The 24,004-nt window shown below is 40.6% G+C and overlaps 1 protein-coding gene across 1 annotated transcript; it reads right to left on the minus strand.

Moving 5' to 3' along the window:
- On the minus strand, window positions 1–22,860 carry opa (Zic family member odd paired). The gene is made up of 3 exons (XM_018098060.3): window positions 21,453–22,860; window positions 1,664–1,833; window positions 1–1,552 (listed from the first exon to the last, which is right to left on the minus strand). The coding sequence occupies exons 1-3, from the start codon at window positions 22,504–22,506 to the stop codon at window positions 830–832; spliced, it is 1,947 nt and encodes a 648-aa protein (XP_017953549.1). The 5' UTR covers window positions 22,507–22,860; the 3' UTR covers window positions 1–829.
- Window positions 22,861–24,004: the final 1,144 nt, after the last annotated feature.

The following is a 24,004-nucleotide window of genomic DNA, read 5'->3' on the forward strand; positions in this document are numbered from 1 at the left end:
TTTCTTTTTTAAATTTTATTTTGTGTACTCTTAAGCTTGGAAATCTAAGGCCAAAAATGCACGTACGTATATGTGTAGCTTTTAAATTAAATTTTTTTTTTACAGTGTATTTGCAATTTTTCCATTTTTGTACTAGAAAGCTGGAGGAGCTGGTTTTGAATGTTTTTTTTTTTTTTTTTTATTTGTATTTTTCGAGGGTGAAAAGCAGCTTGAAAAATTTGCTAATCTTAATAATTAAATAGTCAATATGCTTAAGTTAATTTATAATCGTTAATATAAATTTATGTTATTTTATACATTTATAGTAGTTAGAGTTTATAATTTACAAAGAATTTCCATTGTTCGCACCATCAAAACAAAAAGCAACTACAAGACTAACATTTAATAGCAAAACATTTCGACAAATTTTGCGGTTTCCCTTTTTATTCTCTTTTGTTTTTTTTTTTCTTTTGTGTATATTATTTTAAAATACATAATAATCATAGGTATTTTTTTAAAGTACTCTCAACTCATTGACGAATTTCGTATTTAGTTTAGATTTAAATACTTTATTTTATATATACTATATATATTTATTATAATATATAAATTTTTTATATAGGTATAATTTTGTTTTAACAGCAATTTTTCAATTATCAGGTAAAAAGTTTAAAGTGTTTTCTTCAACTTTCAGAAATATTTGGTTTTCACATTGCGCGACGAGCGCCAAATTCTGCAGGCGCTGACAGCATATCCAGTCGAGGGCTGGCGTTGGCTCCTCTGGCGGCACGCCGGCTGCCGCCGCTTGTTGGGGCGGCAGTTCGGATTCGGGCCACCAGTTCTCCCAATCTCAATACGCTGTCGCCGCGCCCGGATGCATCAGATGATGATGATGATGATGGTGGCCGAAGTGATTCAATGGATTCATCGCGTCTGCACTGGCCGCCGGCGCTGCCGTGTGATACCAGTCGCTGGGCGGATGATGCTGCGCCGCCGGATGGTACAGCAAATGATGATTATGATGTCCAGTTACAGCCAGCATGGATGCCGATGCAGCGGCGCCCGGTGAGCCAGCTGCCGCTGCTGTTCCAGCCACCTGATGATGATGGTGATGATGATGATGCGAGGGCGGTGGTCCCAGTGGTGGGGGCAGATACGCGGAGGAGGCCATCAGCTGCAGTGCAGGCGAGGATTTGGACTCGGCATGCAGGAGTTGTTGCTGCTGCTGTTGCTGTTGCTGCTGCTGCTGTTGTTGCTGCTGCTGCTGTTGCTGTTGCTGCTGCTGCAACAGGTGGGACGCACTGCTGCTGGCTGTGCTGCTGCTGCCAGCGCTGGAGGCGCCCAGATGCACGCTGTGCAAGGGATTTGGCTCCGATTTGATAGAGTGCGGTGACGATTTGATGCCGCTGCCGCCGCTCAAGCTGCTGACACCACTGCTGCTGCCCGCACTGCCATCCAGACGCGTCGAGGGCGGTGTCTGTGCCCCGCCCGTCACAATGCTCGAGCTGGAGCTCTCCTCGCCTTCGCTATCATAGCCATGCGACGGCGACTTCTCGTCAATGTTGCCATGCACCTGGAGTTGCAACAAAAAATAGAGTGGAGAAGACGGTTCCATCAGTTAGAGCTGAAGATTGAGCTGGCGGAGTAGATGGAGCACAGTGGCTAATCCCTGTACCGTACTTACCTTCATGTGCTTGCGCAGCGAGGAGGGATGCGTATAGGACTTATCACAGCCATTGATGCGACAGTTGTAGGGCTTGTCCGATGTGTGCACATGCGAGTGCTTCTTGCGGTCCGAGGAGTTGGCGAAACGGCGATCGCAGCCCTCGTGCTCGCACTTGAACGGCTTCTCGCCTGGAAATAGGCAAAGAAATATATGGAAAAACTTTGATAAGTCATTGTTGTTAAATTTAAACAAAAGATATGCCCCAGGTTTCCCAGCGCTCGCTGTAAATGCCATTATTTATGTGCCACGCATAAAATATAAATATACACCATAGGACAGACCCCATAAAAGATGAAACATTTATGAACTCGAACTCGCAGTCAAACTCAATATCAATACAATTTAATAAAGGTGGGAAAAGGGCGACGTCTGTCCAGCATTTTTATAGAGAAAAATCATATAAATTATGCGGGATCAAGGCATTGTTTGAAATCAAACAGCGGCGAGAGACGCACACTTGCCTGAACTACGAACCCCAAACTCTGAACCCGAACCCGAAATGAAAACGAGAGAGCGGAAAAATTCACCTGTGTCGCTGCCGCCTGTTGTTGTCCTTTTGTCGGGACATGTGAAAAACTAAACGGACAACGGCTCAAAATAAGTTGGAAGAAAAAGGTCAGAGGTTAACGTCTATTATGGACTAGCATTAGAGCCATGTCTATAACACCTTTTCCAAGCAACAAACAGGCCAAGGGCTAAACATTTAAGGGCTAGCCTCTAAGATTGGGTGATATTTTATGGCTTATTAGAAAATTATGTGCTACGCGCTGGACCAGCCAAAGAGTTGCCGTCCCTAAAAACAGGTCCCTAGTTGTATTTCAGATACAATTATTTGATTAAGCCTGAAGCTAGTCATAAATAATAAACCATATTTTGTGTGGAGAGGACTAACCTATAATTTGGCAAATATGTGTTACAGATGTGTTTTGATCAAGATGGGTATATTGGGTATAAATAAACCTCTATTCAAAGTGGTTCCCAGAACTGAGTTAATATTTGGAGAACGAAAGTTGCTTTCAGGGAAAATGTGATCAGTTAGTTAGGCAAATGTGATTTTTTATAAATATATGTATGTTTAAGGTCTTAAAGATCTTAATGAGGCTTTGTTTAGGTGTTGTGAAATGCTTTAAATATCCCAGACTCAAAATAAAACATTCATAGACAAGTATTGTAGAGGAAATAGTAACTAAATTTAACTTTCTATACAACTTATTCTTTAGAGATATAGTACAGTGTTGTAAAATGCGCTCTAAAATGATTGTAGAACAGGCTTACTCTAAATATTTGTATTTTATGCATTATATTTGAAATTTACTACTGTAAAGCACATAAAGTATTATAAAAATGTTACCATATTAACACAATTTACAATGATAAGACATGCTGACTTGGCTTATTAAGTTTTGTGCACTGTTATCAAGCAAATCTAGTATTCAGTAAGTGCCATAATCTGCTCCTAAGCCAAAACAATCGCCCACAGCTGTCTCTATAAGTTTCAATCAACCTGATGCAGACTAAGAAAAAGAGAGACAGACAGAGAGAGAGAGAGAGAGAGAGAGAGAGAGAGAGAGTGAGTGCGAGAATGCACACTTCATAAACGAAAAGTTGACTAAAATCCCATTTAGCATATGGCATTTATGTGCCAGCTAAGCGGCCATTATAAGCATCGCCTTATGACAATTGCAGCTAAGCGGCTCAGTCGACACCAGAGCCACAGAACCGCAGCACCACACAGCCAGCTCTAAGCCCAGCCCCAAGTTGGCGACCCACACAAACGAAAAAAAAAATATCATCCAAACCAAACAGACGATGACAATAATCGAACATTTTCACACCTTGAGCTTAAAGCGAACCGTAGTGGGGGGCTTGATTGGGGGAGTGCCCGAGTGGGGCACTACACTGAAAAGCTGCATTATTATCTGTCCCTTTTGGGGGCTTTGTGTATGCGCCACATAAAAAGACATCCAGCGGTGCTGCTGGACTCTGCCCTGTGACAAGCTCAACAAGTTTTAGTCGGACTTTTTTTTTTTTTTTTGTATGATTTCTTCTTGTTGTTGTTGCTTTTGTTATACTTTATTGTTTATTGTCTGGCTGCCTGCGTTGTAATTTAATACTAATTTATGTGGTTTATTACGCGCATTTGCATAAACTTTGAGTTTGTTTTAGACACCCGGCCCAAATGAGTTTTCGATGTGGATGGCGTGCAGCAGCTAGGTTAAGAAATAAATTTTCTATACTTTTGTTGTTGAACTTTTCTATTAATTTGTCAAAATTGAACAGTCATAAATATGCGTATTATCCGAACAATCACTCCAAAACCGACTGGCTCAATTATTTTGACAGCTACAATGAGGAATGGCTACGGAATAAGCGAAGCAAATGCATTTCGATACGTTTCATAGAGGTCTACAAAAACAATTTCAATTGAAGTCTGGAGCAGGTCGTGATGTGAGGGGCGTCTGACAATGTCAAGTGTCGGCTTTACTTGTGTGATTTCATAATTGAGCGTAAACAGGCAACGAGTTTAAGACAATTGAAATTAGGAATTTTTAAAGAATACTTTTGCCTACTGATATACAATCTGTTTTTGAAATTTAAATGAAATATTATCGTCGTTCTTGACTTTGTTTGTGGAACATTGTCGTGTTATCTGTCTGGAAAAATTTCCATGCTCTACAAAACGCTAATTACATCACATTAAACGGGCAGCTGTCTTTTTGGTTGTTTTTCCGCTTTCCGTCTATCTCTATCTATCTAGCTATCTCACGCTGTTTTTCCAATGGTTCTTATCAGTGAGTATCAGCTGGACGGACTGCCTGTTTTTATGAGTAGTTCTCTACTCGCGTATCCCAGATGGGCAGCTCCTGGTGCGCTCTTGCGGCCGTGGCACAGCGGGCTAGCTGCCGAAAAGTGTGCGACACGCGCCTGCCAGGAGAAAGGGGTTTTTCGTAGCCGCTAAGCAAACGCATAATTTTCACATTTTACATTTAGAAAGAACAACAAAAAAATGTGCATTTAAATATTTTATTGCTTTAAGTTTACAGCTGAATATAAAAAAAAAAGCAGAGAGTGTGAGAGACAGAGAGAGAGAGAGAGAGGAGCTCAATCGTAGCCCATTTATAAAATGTCAATTTCAGAGCCAAAAGACATTTCCACACACTTTCAAAAGGACGTCCCTGCCATGCAAATCCCATTTAGGCTGTGCGCATTGCCAAACTTATTTAAATATTTCAATAAAGTAAATCCCAAGCCTGTATATAAAAAGCCGAAAATGTAAAAAAAAATGGAAGAAATAGATGGCTGGCAGAAGAAGCCGAAGAAGAGGCAGAACTTTGATATAGGCCGCTATAGAAATGTGCTTTGCATATTTTGTGGCGCCTACGCCCCCATTAACTGAGGCCCAAATTGTTAATTTCCTAGCGGGTAAAACGGCGAAAAGCGTTTAACGTGGCGCCGTGGAACGCATGGAATCGGCACAGCGTCTGCCATGGCGTACGAGTACGTCCGCGTACAGCCGCGTTTTTATTTTCCCTCTGCCTGGGGGTTGCTTCAGCCACGGGGGTTGGCATTGCTTTGTAATCTGTTTGTGGGTGGCTTTAGCCAAGAACTTGTTGTACATAGCGAATACATATATACATATATATTGGGTGGTACACATATATATACATATATATATATATATATAACGTGGGCTATGCGCACAAAAACATATCACATGTTTTGGCTTTTATATAAGAGCGTAAAGCTGCTGTCATTTGCAGACACTGTCGGCCGGGCTCGCAGCTCGGAACTCAGCTTCGGTACTGTGTCTAGGTCTCTTCAACATCTGACAGTGTGTGTGTGTGGGTGTGCTGTATATGTTTGGGGCGTTGTTTTCTCTCAGTTGAAAGAGGGGGTTTTTTGTGTTGAGAAAAAAAAGGGAGCAAAAAAGATTGAATTTTGCTAAACGTCTCTTAAGTGTTTTTCCCAAGGCATGGGCAAATGCCTAAAATATGTTTTGCTTTGTTGTACAGCACTAGAAATATGCTACGAGTTTGAGCATTGTTTACGTTAAGCTAGAAATCTGTATGGGTCTTTGCACATGTTCTTTACCCTATAGAAAGTAACACAAATTTACTGTAAAAAAAGAATTTAAAATTAAAATCAGAACTAAAGTATTGAGGGAGCAACAAGCTGATTAAGGTTCAGCTGCACTGGGGGGAGGTGAATAGCATCAGGTAGAGCGTAAATTAAGCATCATTGACAGTCGATGATTAATTGAAACAGAATCAGGTTTTTAATTTGCAGACAGGCAAGCAAACGAAAAAAAAAAAAAATTAAAAATAAATATAAAAGTCATTTGAGACAAATGAAAATCGTATAAAACATATTTTCCAGCCGCAGCGCATATTAAATGCAACTGTCTGATGCAGGTGAATTAATTAAAATGCCAAAAACAGAGCCAATTAGCAGAGCGTTAACCGAGCACTGTTAACGCTAACAGAGCGAGTACTTTAATTGCGCTGTTAAATAATTACAGTGGCTGGAGAGAGGATGGCAATGCAAAGACATGACAGTTACGAGTGAGCGAGACAGGGCGAGCGGCGGAGTAACTGTGCGAGTGAGCGAGGTAGAGCGGAGATAAGCGGGCAGCATCATTGCTCATGTGTCAACAACATGCAATGCGATATGATTATTATTATCTAACAATACAAAATAACAAAACAGCAGCTACTTTTTGCCTGCCTGCCTGCCAGCCAGCTATCTCCCTATTTATATAGCCATCTCACTCACTCGCACACGCACTGGGTGTTGCCTTCTGGGTTGTTGACACTTATTTCTTTTTTTGCTGGATTTGAAAACTGCTTTGCTCTTTGTATTTGTTTTTTGTGTGTGTGTGTATATATATTTTTTATATTTTTGTACGCTGTCGCTTCTTCTTTGCGTCTTTTGTTCCCCGTAAAGCCGGAAAAAGCCAAACCCCGATTTCCTGGTTTACATTTCAATGGGCAATTTTCCTTCCCCTAGTTTTGAATTGGTTTTTCCTTTTTTCCCTAGTTTCCTTTTTTTTCTGCGAGTGTCTCTGCTTTGGCTTCGCTTAGGGGGCAGTGACTGCTGATGGATATACTCGCAGGATGTTCTGGCTGGTTTGCCAAGCAGGTGGCACTTATAGATATATTATGGCTCACGTGGCAAGGCTGATAAATCTTGAACGGCAATTAGATGGGCGAGATGGGAGAGTGAAGAGATGACATTGAGATAAAAGATGGATAGATCTTGGCTAATGAGTTCATGATGCTGATATATCAAAGTGTTTCAAAGACTATATCATATAATGAAAGTATATCATCTTATGATTTATTATAAATATACATTCTAATATATAATATGTATATATGCCTATCTTCAGTTCCGTTAACAGCATTCACTTCCGAGCTCTGCTAACTTCATTTTCCCACACACATTCGGAACACATTTTCCTCTCCAGTTCGAAATTTTCGCTTTGAATATTTATAACATTTGCCTGCATTTGATGACCATATTAATGGCAGACGCTACCCCAGCACCCGGACCAGCTCATTATTTATGCCTCATAATAATAATAATAAAATAATAATTTAAACCCAATGAATGCTGCTTGTCAACAGCCAAATACACAGAATCCTGTTGCCTGGGCTGGACTGCTGCTCATCATCAGCAGCATGAGCATCATCATCATTATCATCATCGTTCAGGAGCAGAGTTTGCATCCCTAAAAATAAAGTTACCTAGCCTCGACTCGAGTTGCTCGGCCCGAGCTCTTTTGCGGCTCTATTGTTTTGTTTGTTTGACAAAAACCGTTGAGTGAATTGCGCAATGTCTGTCATGATTTATGATTCCTGCATTTTCCTCCCTGTCCAACAACAAAAATACGAAATCCCCGTGGCTGACCCATCCTCGGAAGATAACTCCTCACATCATTTGCGCTATTTGTTTGCAGCTTTGCGCTCCGCTCCTGTCAAGTGATACGTTAATAATTGACATTGGGGTCACTCGAGCCCGACTTTGCCTGTGGTTTATTGTAGCCAAATAGACGTAAATGGGAACAATTCTTGCTGTTCTGTTGTTGTTGTTGTTGAAACTGTGAAACAAAACAAATTTCACACTCGGCTGACGTTTTGGGTTTGAGAGCGGCACGAGCAATTGCAATGCGAGATCTTCAAGTGGAATGTGAAATATTCATCGAATAGCACTCTGATTCCTCTCAAGGCATACCAGTTTCTATTTATAAGTTTTGAGTTATAAGTGGCTTGTATCATCCTTCTTACTCAAGTCTATATACGTTTTCCCAGTTGTAAATCAGCAAATTCTCAATCAATGCCATTCGATTCACTGATTATTATTGGACGTACTCCATGCGCAACATTTCAATCGATGCAAAACAAATAGCGAAAACTTCAGCGAAGAAAGCGCTGCAACAACACTGTGTGTGTGTGTGTGTGTGTGTGTGTCTTGGGAAAACATTTCGTGGTGCACCACATTGCGTATACACAATGCGATTGCTCATATAAGCCAGACAACTACAGCGGCTATTAGTAAAACAATGACAGCCAACAGCCTTGCTGTACATGACCAAACATGGGCCAGTTTGTCTGGTACTCGCTCGGCTGTGTCTGTTATTTCCTTTACGTTTTCTTTTTTGTTTTTTGCTATTTTTCTTTTCATTTTTTTTTTAAGCGAACAAATTTTCGACAAGTTTGCCAGGCGCTGAGAACGCCTTGAACAGCTCTGGAGGTGTGTGCACTACAAACAGATATTTAAATGCTAAAACTCTAGATGTGTGTGTATATATATATATATATATAAATATATATGTATATATAGGTATGCGAACATATTCTAAGATACCCGACTGCATAATGCATTCAAATTGCATTTGAGTTTGCTGCAAAAAGTTTTTGCCTCCCCCTCGTGTAGAGACTGAGTGTCTGGCTGAGTACGACTTGTAGACATGTAAATGTGATATACACACATGCATACATGCATCTGTACATACATGTGTGTATCTTAAGGCTGCATTTGCGTCTGGCAACCTTTTTGCCAGCGAATTTGTAGACATTCACATTAAAGAAATTTGTTCAAGTTTTAATAAGTTTTTATGCTTCAGCATGTGGCTTAATATGAATGGCAGAGGTCTTAAGTTTTGCATACTTTGCAGTTTCAGCTGGCAAACATTATTAAATGTACATAATTTGGAGAATTATAAGCTTAACACGATAATCGTTCATCGTGTAAACAACATAAATCTCTTAGCTATGCGGTTCATATCATTTGGATATGCTAATCGATTAGCTGTGAGGCCTGTTTGGCATATGCCAACATTTTGTTGCCTGCCTGCTACGAAAAAGATACAAAACTCTACTCAACACACACACACACACACTCTCACACACACATCAACTGCACTCGAATGTCAAACGAAGCGTAGACAATAAGCAAAAGTAACACTAAGCCTATTGTCTGTGGCCCAAAATGCATACAAACAAGGCGCGATAGAGACACTACCTCACTAGACGGCAGAGATCCCTACATACGGTTGACAAAGACAAGACGCTGGCAGGATTAGCCCAGTTTGAATCCCGAGTTCAAGCACGCAGGTAAGACTAGAGGCCAGCTGATGCATTCGAGCAGTTCATGAATGAAGTTTTGCAAAACTATTTCTGCTGCACTAACTCTCGGCACAGCCGGCAACTGGCCTCCTTGCAAACGTTGGCGGTGTTGGCGTTGGCGGCTTCCTTAGAGCGCTCAAAGAGGTGTCGCTTTGTATGGTCCGACGAGGGCTTAGAGCAGTTCGATGGTTCCTTATGCCATTGAGTCTGACATTCTTCTTCATTCTTTTTTTTTTTTTTTTGCTTTTTAGCGCTCTTTAAGATTTTAATCTGCGCCTCTCTTGTCTTCTGAGCCGCTTGTTTGTTTATAGTTGTTGTTGTTGTTGTTTCAGTTGCAGCCAAGTAGAAAATCTCTTCGAGGAGTGTGAGAAATTAAAATGTCATCAAGATTGTCATCATTGGCTATTTGATGTGACAGCCGCTGAAACTGTTGCTCTTTGGGACAATCTCAACGCGTTATCTGCAATCCGTTCAAGTTTAAATGTTGTCAATTTTAACAAGATCTGAGCCACAGATAAATATCGATGACATCAGCGATTGAATTTGGTTGCGTTTCACGAGAAGGGAATATTCTAAAGTGTGCCAGAAATTCACAATTGGAACTATTAAGAAATGTTAAGGAACTTTGCTCTAAATAAAATAATTTATGAAATCATCAGGTTGGGATTAGGAGTTGGGATTAATAAAAAAAATTGTAATTGAACGAATTTACCAGGTGATGAAACGCTCGAAATAAAGCATTTAAAAGTGGAAGGAACTTTTATCTATGATTATATTAATAAGCTGTTAAGACATTGAATAAATACTTTATTGTGAAATAAAACAAAGGGTATACCAGTTCTCTCTTAAACAAGAATGAAATGTTTCTTGCATTTACATTTTATATACATATATCGAATAGACATTTAAAGCACGGAAACAAATGGAATGAAACGAAATATTAATTGTGAAAACTAAGACTGTGAAAATAAAGTGAATAGTGGAATGAAACGAAGCTCTATTTTTTAAAAAATCTTTCACTTAAATATCCCAACTACTCTTAACTTTCTAGCCTTCCATTGACCGTTTGAGGCAATGAAATATCATAAATTTGCAATAAAATTTTCACACACTCACACCTCAAGAACCAGGAAGGCATCAGAATTGCTTAATGAACACATCAAAACAGCAACTAAAATTGCATTTATGTATATGTTCTCGGGCAGTTGAGAAAAATATCATTTGGTGGCAAGCAAATTGGTCAACGCCTTAGAGGAACTCACGAAAGTATCGCATCGCAACGCCTCAATGGCTCTCGATCGACTTACAGTCGAGTTGCCCCGAAAAAAATTCACAAATTTGAAATTTGAGCAGGCTGAGAAAAAAATACACACACACACACAAATAATATTGGCAAACCAAGATCCGGGGCTTGGGCTTGGGCCAGGGCGTATCTGTCAGATACAAGTACTTTTTGCAGTAGCTGTGCCAGAGCCGACGGCAATGCGTCATAGCCAAATGGCCGCGTTGGCGGCTGTAATTTTAGCCAAGCTGCGCGACTGGGCTGTCAAAGCATTCACAACATTTGACAGCCGCATGTCAGCCAAGATTTGTTGTGCCCATGCATCTGTGTGTGTGCATGTGTGTGTGTGTCAGTTGTTCTATTTCAGCGTATTTGCTCTCTAATTGCATTGACAATGTTTTTACAATAAATTGCGCGCACGCCAGTTAGCCAACAGCATTTGGGTTAAAACAATCACAATTTATGCTTAAGTCAACTTTCAGAGGCGTTCGTCTGTTACAAATTTGTCAGCATAGGGCAATGTATGAGAAATTCGTGTGCAAACCGCAAATGCTAAGCGGATTTGACAAGCATTTCTATATATATATTTATATTGTGTATATATGTATATATGTATATGTATATATATAGATATTCCCAAAATGTGCTACATCTGCTTGAGTTGGACTCATATTTTGGCCATACACTTTGTTTGCTACAAAGTTCTATGCCTTTAACAGCAATTATGTAATCTCATTTATGTTAATTTCAGCTGTGAGACGACAAATGTCTAAACATATTTCATATTATTCATATAGCTTTTAGTTTGTTTTGAAAATTTGAGCTAGCGCTTGTCGACTTTTCTTCCAACTCTCTCATAAATATATTTGCTTTTATAATTTTGTAAGGAAACGATATATATTTAAATATATTTGTATAGATTTCTGGACTTGAAAAAATTTGAATTTTATTTCTCTAGAATTTCTTACTTAATTCAACAATATCTATAATCAATATCTGTGTTTGCTTTTCAGCTACTGAGTGTAGTTAAAAAATTTCTGCTGAAGAAATTTGTTACTCTATTTATAGCACCTCGACGCGAAATATTTGGTGATTATAAGAACTGCTCTAGACATTCAGCTTAATTATTATAACACCTTTCAGAGCATACGCTCTTCAGCTGCAGTTTTTTGTTTCTCCTTCGTTTTGTTATTCTGTTTGGGTCTGTTTAACATTTTTGCTTTGGGTATGAATAATGATTTCATTTTTCCCATAAGCTAATTTATACAAGTGGATGTGGGGCATGTGGGGCCCTTGCCGCGATTTAGAGGATTAGTCAGGCTTGCTTTCATAATTCTCGAAAAGCAGAGCTCGCTCGGTCACTACCTGTGCACAGTGTCTCTGCCCATGTGTGTGTGTGTGTGTGTTTGTGTTCGTCTGTGTGTGTGTGTGTATCATCTGCATGCTTGGTATAAAAAATATGCAAGATGACAGTTTAATTTTATGGTTTGTCTGCTGCTGATCAGTTCTTTATGCGTTGAAATTTTATTTTTATTTTTTATATTTGTATTTTTATTTTTTATTTATTTTTTTTTTTTGCTTTTGGCCGCCTGGACACCCTACTGCCCCCAACATCTGGGGCTTAGCTGAGGTTATGCGGGCAAAAATGTTGTTCTTGTTTCTGCTGCTGTGTGCGCGTGTGTGTGTGCGTGTGTGTGTGTTTGTGTGTTGTGGGGCATCTAAGGAATTTAATTAATTTCAGCGCGACTTCTATGGGACAAATGGGCGTGGCTAAGCGGCAGTTATGCCGAAAAGCGCGCTTAGCGTATGCTTCCAAAATATTTTTCAAGTGTGTGCTAATAGTTGCCCAGACAACAACTACAACAAAGAGCCAACAACAATGGCTGCCAGCCAAAATAAGCCTCATTTATTAACTAGCTTCGCTCGTCGCACGTCACAATAAGCTGCTTAGCCACTGAACCATTGCAGAGAGGGTGTTTAATAGAGTGAGAGAGTGAGAGAGAGTAGACATTATGCAACAACTTAAGAGCACTGCGCTCTATAACTCCCATACAAAATGGCTACTTAGCTAATAGACCTGAGATCTAAAAAGGGTTGTCGAAAAATTGTTAGTAAAATTTAACCCCTGCCGTTTTTTATGCAGTTCCAAATGAAATTATAATGCCCAACGTTCACACACACACACACACAGAGACACACATACACGCTCACGTGATAAACGAAATATGCCTATATATAAAATTGTTTTGACATTTTCAAAGAGTGCGTGGCATAGTTTGGTATTATGTTAAACAACCCCTGCCCGATATCAAGCAAAGTAAAGTAGCTGCTCGCCAAGCGTAACGGCTGCGCATCCGATCGAAGAGGGCGAGGGTGAGCGGTTGCCTGTAGAAGGGTGTTGCTAATTATAATGCATTTGCTAGATTAATAAATATGCATGCATGCATGTATGGGTGCCATGAGGACAATAAGGACGGGCTTTATAGAGCATTAGCTAGCTATTAGAAAATGGCAGGCGTTGCATAAGGAACCGACAAAATGGTTGAACAGACAACAATTTCTTGCTAATTGGGTTGAATATCAATTGAAAAACATATTGTATGTTGAAAATATGTAAATTATAAAACAGCTTAGGATATGTATATGAAAAACTGGTAAATTGGGAAATTTATATTTTATTAGTATTTTAAATAGACCTGCATGTAATATTAATAAAATGTTAATTTAACTAAATGTATATATGTACATATGTTGTTTCATAAGAAAATTTTTGATAATCAAAATGCCGACAACTGAATAAAATATATTAATTATTTAAGCATAAAGTTTTAAATTCTGGTATTTTAAAGCAGCTAAAATGCAGTAAAAAATTTATAAACATTCTCATAAAGCTGCAATAAATCTTGCCCAATTTTGAGCTGCAGTCAACTTTTAGTTTTCTAGTTGGCATTTCGAGAATTTCGCCGTCTGTGGCCACCAAACTCAGCCAAAGATCTAGAGGCAACTGTCAGATGCTCGAACCGCAGTTAAAATTTATATACTTTTTACATTTTGGCCGGCCAGTTGCCATAAATCTGTGCAGCTTCGAAAGGCGTTGTCATAAAAATAATATTTGAATAATTCATTGACTGCGCTACGCCTCTCCGCTCCCGCTCCGCTTCCATGCAGCTAATCGAATGTCATGTTAAAATTGGTCACATTTGGCACATTTTTAATTGAGCGCAGCGAATGGCAAACATGAGGAGCTGCAGGGATAAACCAGGCAACAGACAACAAGCCAAATGACGAATTTCAATGCCAACTTTCCGGCTAAAAATGCCTACGTCATTGGCCAAAAACGTTGTGGAAATTCACAGAGTGAGAGAGGGAGAGAGAGAGAGAGAGAGAGAGACATGGCATGTCAGAGACTGAAGCAACCTAGAGCCCAAACATAGCGTAGCTAATTGATTTTCAGAGTTCTAGAGAGTAGCGCTGAAGTCAGCACGAGATATTGTCCAGATCCTGCAGAGAGCACACACACACACACACACACACTATGTAAGCTGGTGTGTGTGTGTGTGTTGTAGGTGGCAGGTAGTGTGTGTAGCTAATCAGTCCCAAAGGCAGGAGGCACTGTGCAGGTTTTTGTGCCTTTGGCATTGTTCTCTCGCTCGGCATCGAAAACAAATTCTGAGAACTTAAACAGCAAACAGTCAACATTTTATGCGCAAATATAAAAAGTTATTTTCGACAGTCGCTGTCCGTCTGACCGTCCGGCTGTCTCGCTGTATGTCCGTTTGTCGCACTGTCTTTGCCTTGTTTGTTTGAAAATCGTTGAACCCAGCAATAAAGTCATCAATCATTGACATTTGCAGCGTTTGATATCTTGTCTCGCATTTGAAAAATTATGTGGCTGGCGCCGAGGTGAGCACCAAGAACGCGCTAACAGCGCGCTGTAAGCTAACAGTGCTGTTAACCATGGAGTTTCACTCCAGATATATAAGTATATATGTATATGTAGTCGTAGTTATCGATAAACGACCAGATCGTATCGTCTCAACATTTTATATAGCTCTTTCAGTTTGCTGTATTAATGTCTGTATGCGAACAGCAGGATATAGCTATATAGACTTCGTATACTTTATGTTTATACGTGTTGTCCTTACGATGTTCCATTCTGTATTTCATATTCATTTTGATAACTGCAATAAACTTCTCTCGCAACAATATTCGCTGACTACGAAGCTCAGAAAGGAAATGTGGTGGGAAATGGATTTTTTTTGTTGCTCCTTTTTTCCACTACAAGACGAGTTCATAAAAGACTCATTAAAAAATCACTTGAGCACAATTAAATCGAGTGGCGGACTCAGGAAGCAGCAGCTAATCAACGTTTACAAGGGTCCGCAGCCAGCAGCCAGCAGCCAGGAGCAAGGACATGGCTAAATGCACAACAACAAGGAGCTGGCTGCACTTGCTAGAGGCCAAGAGGCGAGAAAGCGGGTGGGCATGGAGATGGCGGAGAGGCGGTGTCAACATAAACATAATCAGCTTGCCTGGCAGCGGCAACTGCAAAACTAACCACAAAGTTGTTGGCCATTCGGGAGCAGCTGCTCCGGCTTTTGTAGGTGTTAATGAATAAAGTTGTTGTTTGTGGTGTAGCAGCCGCAGGAGTGCATCGAAAATAAAAATAAAAACCCTCTCCAGAGCAGCGCACAGATGGAGACCGAGAGAGTGTGAGAGAGAGAGAGAGAGAGAGAGAGAGAGAGAGAGTGACAGACGTTGAGGGCAGCTATAGAGTGAGCCATGTAAAAGCCGCACACCATGATAAACGCCATTCATGTAGCTCCAACTCGATACACACACACACACAGATAAAAGCTGTTGGGCAAGGTGTCAACTGGCAGGCAGAGCAATAACAAAGCAGACAAACGTTGATTGTTCTGGCTGCTCTTTCACGTTGCTGTTGTTATTGTTGTTTTGACTGAGAGCACACAGAGTGCAGGCATTGGGCAAATGACAAGTGCAAAGTTAACAGGCCACAGAAATGGGGTACGCAGACAAAGATGTAAAGATTAATTACATTAGTGATGGCCAAAAGCCGATAGGCAACAGTTGAGTTCGATAATGCAATCAACATTATGTATGGAGAAAACTTTCAATTCGATAGTACGAGTGGCTACAAATTCTTAACGTTTTCTATTTTTTTATTTATATGCCAACCAGTTTTGCAGCAGATGCTACGCAAAATAAAATAAATATATAAACTAACAGTTTTTGCTGTGCATAAAATCCGCTAACTTATGGCCATAGAGATCTAATAAACTTCGAGCGGAAAGCACAATTTATCATCACTGCGAAAAAAAGACACAATCATACGATATGAACTGCAGCAAAGCTCACCGATAGTAAAAAGACTTGAAAAAAATATTTTAATGCAATTTACAAAAGTATTTACGCACATGCAAACTCCAAAAGCCACACGAAAAATAATAATATACCCTGGCAAAGAGTCTTTAAGCTTATCCTGAATTTTGCAGCATATTGAAAGGGAACACCTTAAGGTAGCATAAATTTTCTGGAGCAGTCATAATGATATCCTATATTACCTTCCATTTGATATACGTTTATTGTATTTATATATATAAAAATGTTCAAATTTCATTAGTCAACTATCTGCAAGGGTATTTTATGTTCGCTACTCCGAAAGCAAATAACCAGACTCTTGTTAAAGCTCACGCCATTATGGAGCGAACGGGAGGGAAGGAGAGCAAAGCTAAAATTAAAGCAAACAAACTGCGTAAAATATGCCAAGCAATATAAACGCCATTTTGTGGATGGCCTGTGCGTACATGTAGCGGTTCTTGTTGTTGTTGTTGTTGTTGCTGTTGCTTTTGCTGTCTAGCTGCCTGCCTGGGCTGCCTACCCTAGGCTGTAATCTCTACTTTCTATGTGTATTCGTGTTTGTGTGTCTGTATGTGTGTGTGTGCTCGCTGTTTGTTTGTATGCAGAGCGCGCTTTTAATAAACGAAGGCTGTGTTAAGGGCAAACAAGGATAATACGACGCCCACTCTCTCGTGCTCTCGCTCTCTCCCTTTGCATTCCACTCTGTTATTGCTGCTGTTTGTTTTTGTTGGCTTAGCTTTCATTTTGGCACACGCTTTGCTGCTGCTGCTGCAGCTGTTGTTTTTTTTTTTTTTTTTTTTTGCGTTTTCATTATTGAGCTTTACACACTCTGGAAACTTACAAGTCGGTTTAAAAGGGTCGCTATACCGAAAATGCCAATTAAAAATCCATTGGGTGGTTGGTGTTACTCCAGTCAACAGAAAGCCGAAGTCTTTGCAGACAGCTTAGAGGAAAGATTTAAGCCATTTAATCTCACTTCCGATAGGACCAGAAGAGACGTTGAGCTAAGTTTGGAGACGCCCTTTCAGATGTCACTGCCTGCAACTCCAGTCACTCTCCAAGAGATTGTGCAGCAAATCAAAAAACTGAAAACCAAAAAATCTCCTGGAGAGGACTTGCTGGATAATAGAACTTTAAAACTACTGCCCAAAAAAGCGTTATTGTTTATTGTCCTAATACTCAACAGCATGCTTAGACTGAGATACTTCCCAACCTGCTGGAAAATGGCGTTGATCACGATGGTACCCAAACCTGGAAAAAACCACACGGAAGTTGAGGGATTCCGTCCAATCAGCTTACTTTCGGCGCTAGGGAAGATGGCAGAGAGAGTGATCCTGGATCGTATTATAAAGCTCGAGCCTGTAAAGCAAAAAATACCGAATTGGCAGTTCGGATTTAGACAAGGGCACGGCACGCCGGAACAACTTCATCGCGTAGTCAACTTCTCCCTCGACGCTATGGAACAAAAAATGTATGCGGCTGCTGTTTTTATGGACATCCGACAAGCTTTTGACAGAGTGTGGCACGATGGTCTCCGATTTAAACTGAAGAACATATTACCACCGCAGCTATTCCAGCTTGTCTCAAGCTTCCTCACGGACAGGTACTTTAGAGTCGTTGTGAGTGGAGAAAAGTCCTCGAAACGCTCAGTTTGCGCAGGTGTCCCACAGGGTAGCGTGCTTGGACCCACGCTATACAACCTATACACAGCTGACATGCCAACCACAAATGTAGTTACTGGACTAGATGAGGAACACGTCCTGATAGCAACCTACGCAGATGACACTGCAGTTTTGACCAGAAGTCCTAGCATCAACATAGCCACGGAATCCTTGCAGCAGTATGTAAATAGCTTTGAAGGATGGACCAGAAAATGGAACATAGGCATCAACACCAGCAAGTGCGTAAATGTCACGTTTACCACACGAACTTTGTCTTGCAGCGGCATCACCATGCTTGGCTCCAGAATCCCACAAAAGAGCTCATACAAGTACCTTGGAGTTTTACTGGACAGGAAGCTAAACTTTAAGGCCCATACAACCATGGTACGGCAGTCAATAATGGCAAAATCCAGAAAAATGGCATGGCTTCTTGCTCCAAAAAACAAGCTGTCGCTATATAGTAAAACTACGATATACAAAAGCATCCTAAGCCCGATCTGGAAATACGCCCTAGAAATATACGGCATTGCATCCAAATCAAACTTGGAAAAAATTAGAGTCGCCCAAGCAAAGATCCTGAGGCGAATCTGCGATGCCCCATGGTACATGAGGACTCGAGACATCGAAAAGGATCTAAAGGTTCCAAAGGTGGGAGATGTCCTACAATCACGTTCCGCAAGGTATATAGAACGCCTTGACAGCCACAGCAACGTACTAGCCAGACGGCTAACTGCCAAGCCGAGGAAGAGACGACTCAAGAAGTGCCACCCAACGGACTTGCCCAAAAGAGTGATAACATAATTAAATATAAAAGAAAAATATTTCACTAAACAAAACTATATTAATATAATATAAATAGTAATGTTAAAGTAATATTAAAAATTAACACATAAATATATAATCTAAGTCTAGATCTTTTTGTTATTATTTTTAATGTAGAACTAGATTAAGTTGCCATTATGGTAGCAGTAAGCTTGTTAATAAAATATAAAAATTTTTACAAAAAAAAAAAAAAAAAAAAAAAAAAAAAAAAAAAAAAAAAAAAAAAAAAAAAAAAAAAAAAAAAAACATTATTGAGCTGTTGTTGTTGTTGTTTTTGCTTCAAATGGCTTTTGTGTTTGGTTTATTAAAACGAGTGGCGCAATTTTAAAGCAATTATATTTGGGTTCGATACTCGGCTTACATGTGCCACATTCGCTTCGGTTGGGTTCTCTGCTAACAACAATGCAATAAGTGTTTTTAATTGCTTGTTTAATTGTTTTTAATGCTCGCTAGAGACACTAAAACCTTTGCTGTTTATAATGAACTAAACACGCTGTCGACATTTGTGTGAATGCTGGCGTAAGAGCTTGAAAAGAAAACTACTGTATAACTAAGGTATTCTGAATCGAAATTACATATTACTTAGACGGGTAACAGAAGCTTCGGAAAGTCTGCTAAACTATTTATTTATATTTTTATTCCTTTCATATTTCCAGGCAGATATTTTCCTGATTCTACTCGCTATCGCAACTTCAACCCATTAATATGGCTTAGACGCGAGTATTATTCATAAAACTAAAAAATATATAAATAAAACAACGAAATAAAATAAATGTTGATCCGGAGTGTTGACGTTAATCTCACAAAAAGAAGCGAGGACAAGACCAGCTCAAGCGAAAAATATATTGAGCACATTAATTTTGAAATACAAAGCGAAAAAAAAGCTGACTGAATCAATAAATAATTTTTGTTAAAATTAAAAACAAATAATTATAAGAGAATTTTTAAATTCTATATTCTATTGCCTAAATAAAAACTTAGAAGCGTGAATTTAGCTAATAAAAGTTTACTGTCTAAAGCGAGTTCATTTTAGAGCTAATAAAACTCATTTACTCCCACACACACACACACACACACACAGATATACATATATACATGGAAATTCGGATGAATATTCAAAAAATTTAATGAGCTTGAAATTGATACACAATTGAAATACAAATCATTTGTGATATTCGATTTATTGCGCTTGATTTTTGTTGTTTTCGTTTTTTTGTTGAGTTTATTGAACAGACAAATTTCTTTTGCACACTCATTGAAAGGTAATTAAAATGTTTGATTCGATTTTCGGGCCAAAGACGCCATATTCCAGCATCTTGTTGGATGTATAGGTCTGCGTGTGTATGTGTGTGTGTGTGTGTAGTATACGATCTTTTTTCTAGTCTCTCTTTTTTTTTTTTTTGTTATTGTATTTTTGACTAATTTCTAAGATGATGCAGCAAAAAAGAAATATTTTGTGTACATGATTGGCCGAGAGATTCTATTTTTTATATCCATTGCTCTTTTGGGGAATTTCTGATTGAAGTGGCCGACGGCACAACTTCATTAGAGTCGAAGATGGTAGGTGAGGCCTTTAACCTGGGACTGACACTTGACCTGAGAGAAGGAGAAGCCCGCACTCTAGCTAGCTCGCTCACACTTTTCCCCTCGTCTCTCACTCACTCTGCTTCACTCCCTCTCCCTCTCGCTCTTTAGTATATAAATCAAAATTCAATCAGCAACGTTTTTGGTTTCTCTTAACTGCCTGCACTGGGTGTTTGTTTTTATTACATTGGCTGACACACACTTGAGCCTGTACGAGTGTGTGTATGTGTGTTGACACGTGTCAAAACTTCCGTTTGTAATCGCACGGAAATACTTCTAGCCACTTCGTGCTCTGCACTCCAATCGAAACTGGGGTAAAATCACAAAAATCAGCGCAATTCACATTCAAAGCGGGCGCGACGCTTGGGTGTGTGCATGTGTGTGTGTGTGTGTGAATGTGTGTAAATATTTTGGGTAGACGCCATGCTACATTAAACTTTTGATTTAGTTTATGCAAACGCGTTGATATGTGCGCAATTTATTTACGAATAAGAGCATAAGTTAAAGTCGTTGGGCTGCCAAAATGATATGTGGGCTGCCCTCAACCGGGACAAGTCAAACAATTGTTGGCATTAGAGATGTGTGCGTGATAAGAGGTGTAGAACGATACATATATTGAGATAAGACAAGCTGAGACAAGATTTATGCCAAGTAGCCAGAGTGTGATTATAATATAGAGTTTCAAATTGTTATGGAACTGGAGCAGACGAAATGGGTTCGAGAATGGTTTATATAAAGAAAGTGAAGTCAAACTGAGCTAAGGAATCGAAATATATCTAAGTATTGCTAAATAAGCTAATCAGTTCTTATATATCCATTCGAAATATTGTCGTAATAGATTAATGGTCAATATAAAAATCAATTTGCTTCAGGATTTCTCCAATGTATATATATTTAACTAAACAAAAATGTTCCTAAATTTGAGAGTTGAGCTCATTTCTTATTTTTAAGAACTCTTCAAAAATATTCTCTTTACTATGACTAGTATTTACGTTTCTAAATATTGAATTCCCATTTTCATACAACTCGCTTAAGAACTTGTGAACAACAGCTGCGATTATCCCAGCTCCATAGTTGTTAGAAGTCAACAGATAGAACACTGGATTCCCTTAGCTAAACCACTGAAAAGTCGAAGTCGAAGTCAAGCCCTTCGGGGACTTAGCGTCACACAAAAATATTGTTAAGGATTTGAGTGAAAGGCTTAGGCTCAGCTCGTACAGGTGGTGATCGTAAACAGGACTTAGGTCAGGTAACAGGGGGCGTGGACGTGGGCGATTGCATGGGCGTGGGCGTGGGCGTGGGCATGCACCGTTTGCATGGCTGCGGGATTTGCCCAGGGGTTAAACCCCGTGGCAGGCAAATGCTGTGCATGGGACTGTAACACTTACCCGTGTGGGTGCGCTTGTGTATCTTGAGGTTCTCGCTGCGGGCAAAGACCTTGCCGCAGCCGGGATGGGGGCAGGCGAAGGGCTTCTCGCCGGTGTGGACGCGTATGTGATTGACCAGCTTGTATTTGGCCTTGAAGGGCCGGCCGTTGCGTGAGCAGCCAATCCAGAAGCAGGCGTGCGTGGTGCACTCCGGCCCGCCCACATGCTCCACGGTCAGATGCGTCACAATCTCGTGCATGGAGTGAAAGATCTTATTGCAGGTTTTGCGGCCCTGTGCACCCTGCGACTGCATGCCCGGCGGATCGGGATCTATCCACAGGCACTGCATCTCCTGCTTGACGCTGGATGCCGCCGATGTGGGCTGATGGCGCATATAGCGCAGAAAGGCACCAGCCCCAGCCGGATGCATCGCCGACATCGCATGGTGCGGATGGTGGGCGTGGGCATGGGCGGCAGCGGCATGATGATGTGCCGCATGCACTGCCGACGGAAAGTTGCTGTGATGATGATGCTGGGCATACGGATGCGTTGCATAGTCCGCCATGCGCATCTGATGCTGATGATGATGGTGGGCAGCGCTATGAAACGGGTGCTGGCCAAAGCTGCTGCTCAGCTCAGCGGCGGCCGCCTGGGCCGGAAAGCTGGGAAACAGCATCGAATCCGCTCCAGCGGCAGTTGGCGCTGTGGCAGCGGCAGCCACAGCTGCTCCGGCATAGTCCGTGGCATCGCCGCGACGACCCAGCAGAAAGTCTCGAGAGGCATAGCTATTGAAGTGTCCATAGCCGGAGTTCTGATAGGCCGCCGCTGCTGCCAGCGATGTGGAATCGCCTTCCAGTTGTTGTTGCTGCTGCTGTTGCTGTTGTTGCTGTTGCTGCTGTTGCTGTTGCTGCTGTTGTTGCTGCTGCTGCTGCTGTTGCTGCTGTTGCTGCTGCTGTTGCATTTCCAGCTGCTGATTGTTCGCATTGACAGCACTGGCCGTTGTATTCGGCGACATGCGCAGCCCATAGCTGGCCAAATGATGCTGCGCGGGCTCTATAAATGCGTTCATCATCATTTTGTCACGACAAGTTTTGCAATTGGCTCAAGTTTTGAATTAGGAAACACAGAAACACACGATTCAGAACGTGGCTCCCATCACAAATACACACACACACTAACGCACATTCAATGAACACTAAGCCTACTATTTGTATATATCTGTATATATATTTGATGTATGTATATTTAGCGCATTAGCTTTCGTATATCTCGTGCCGCACAACGCGCGCGCGTTTTATTTTTATTTCTGTTGTTTGCTTACTAAAAACACGCGCGATAACCGTTCAGCGTCTAAACGTCACAAGATTCGCAGCAGGACTGAATTGTAACGCATTGCTCAGAGTTCCATCGCGAACTGATTTTCCACTCCGTGTGTGCGCGCACATTGGGCTGTGCCCACAGCGAAAAAACAGGCTACACAACACACACACAAACACTTAACATATACATGCGAGCAACCACCAATCGTAGGCGTGTCCATTCATACCGCACCACATCGTGAGTGTGAGCGAGCGAGAGCAAGAGCGAGTACGCTCTAACATAGTGTGGTGGGTTTCTCGGAAGTCTAACATACGGCAGGTGAGTTTGCTGTTAATCGACATGGGTCTGTTATCTTTGAATTTATTTATTGTAAATACAGCTGTAGTATTTCTGTTAGTAAAATAATAAATGACCATTTACTTATTTTAAAATTATCATAGATAATTATTAAGTTTAGCATAAACAACATTTAAAAGTATTCTAGTTGAGTACAAACTTTTATTTCAGATCAGCTGACTATATAAACTTCTGCAATGTGATCCTCCTGTTATGTTAAGTTAAACAGCCACTGCTGTTAGTTAACAGCAAGGCTTGCTTTATTTATTTTCTCTCCCTCTCTTACATACACTCTCGCTTAACAGTCGTGGTGTATTTCACCCAGGCGTCACTGCAAGTGTGAGCGCAAAGCATATACAAAATGGCAGCGCTGCTCGCGTAACGCTGTGTGTTAAAGCAGCAGCAATAGCTATCTAACTTTCTCATCATCTCCAATTGGAATTGCTCTGCATATTGTCATTTCAGTCGCACCCACTGAAAGCAGAACCGGTTTGGCCTCGAAATTTAACACCCACTGCACATGTGGGTGTATCAGCGGGTGAGCGGCGAATGAGGCGTGGCGCGACATGCGCCCAAAGCACGTCGCTGTCATTGGTCGCAGCGGCCAATGGCCAATCCGAACTGGAGCTGTATGCAACTAGCAAGTGAAACTTTAGCAAGTTTCACTAATTGCAGGCTTATTTATCATATAGCATATGTATGTCTTATATCATATGTACTTGTCTTATGCTTTAGAGCAGCCATTTTACATCCGTTTCGCCGTTATCTGGCTTATGTTCAGCATCTCTGGCGCCATGTCAGGTTGCAGTTAAAAACAACATTAACACTGTTTATTTTATTGATTTTAATGATTTTAGCCACATTTCTATACAAGGCATTTGTTTATTTAATTCGCAATGAAAATCCATTTTTCGCTG

This window comes from Drosophila navojoa, chromosome 2 (genome assembly GCF_054131105.1).
Source record: "Drosophila navojoa isolate 15081-1374.11 chromosome 2, UAZ_NAV_1.0, whole genome shotgun sequence".
In the NCBI taxonomy this organism is placed as follows: domain Eukaryota; kingdom Metazoa; phylum Arthropoda; class Insecta; order Diptera; family Drosophilidae; genus Drosophila; species Drosophila navojoa.

Excerpts from the sequence above, each read along its gene's own strand:
- opa (XM_018098060.3), bottom strand. The coding sequence starts at position 22,506 with ATGATGATGAACGCATTTATAGAGCCCGCGCAGCATCATTTGGCCAGC. Across the intron at positions 1,834-21,452 it reads ACACAAGCGCACCCACACGG|GCGAGAAGCCGTTCAAGTGC; the intron begins GTAAGTGTTACA and ends GCCTATTTCCAG. Across the intron at positions 1,553-1,663 it reads CGCTGCGCAAGCACATGAAG|GTGCATGGCAACATTGACGA; the intron begins GTAAGTACGGTA and ends TTGCAACTCCAG.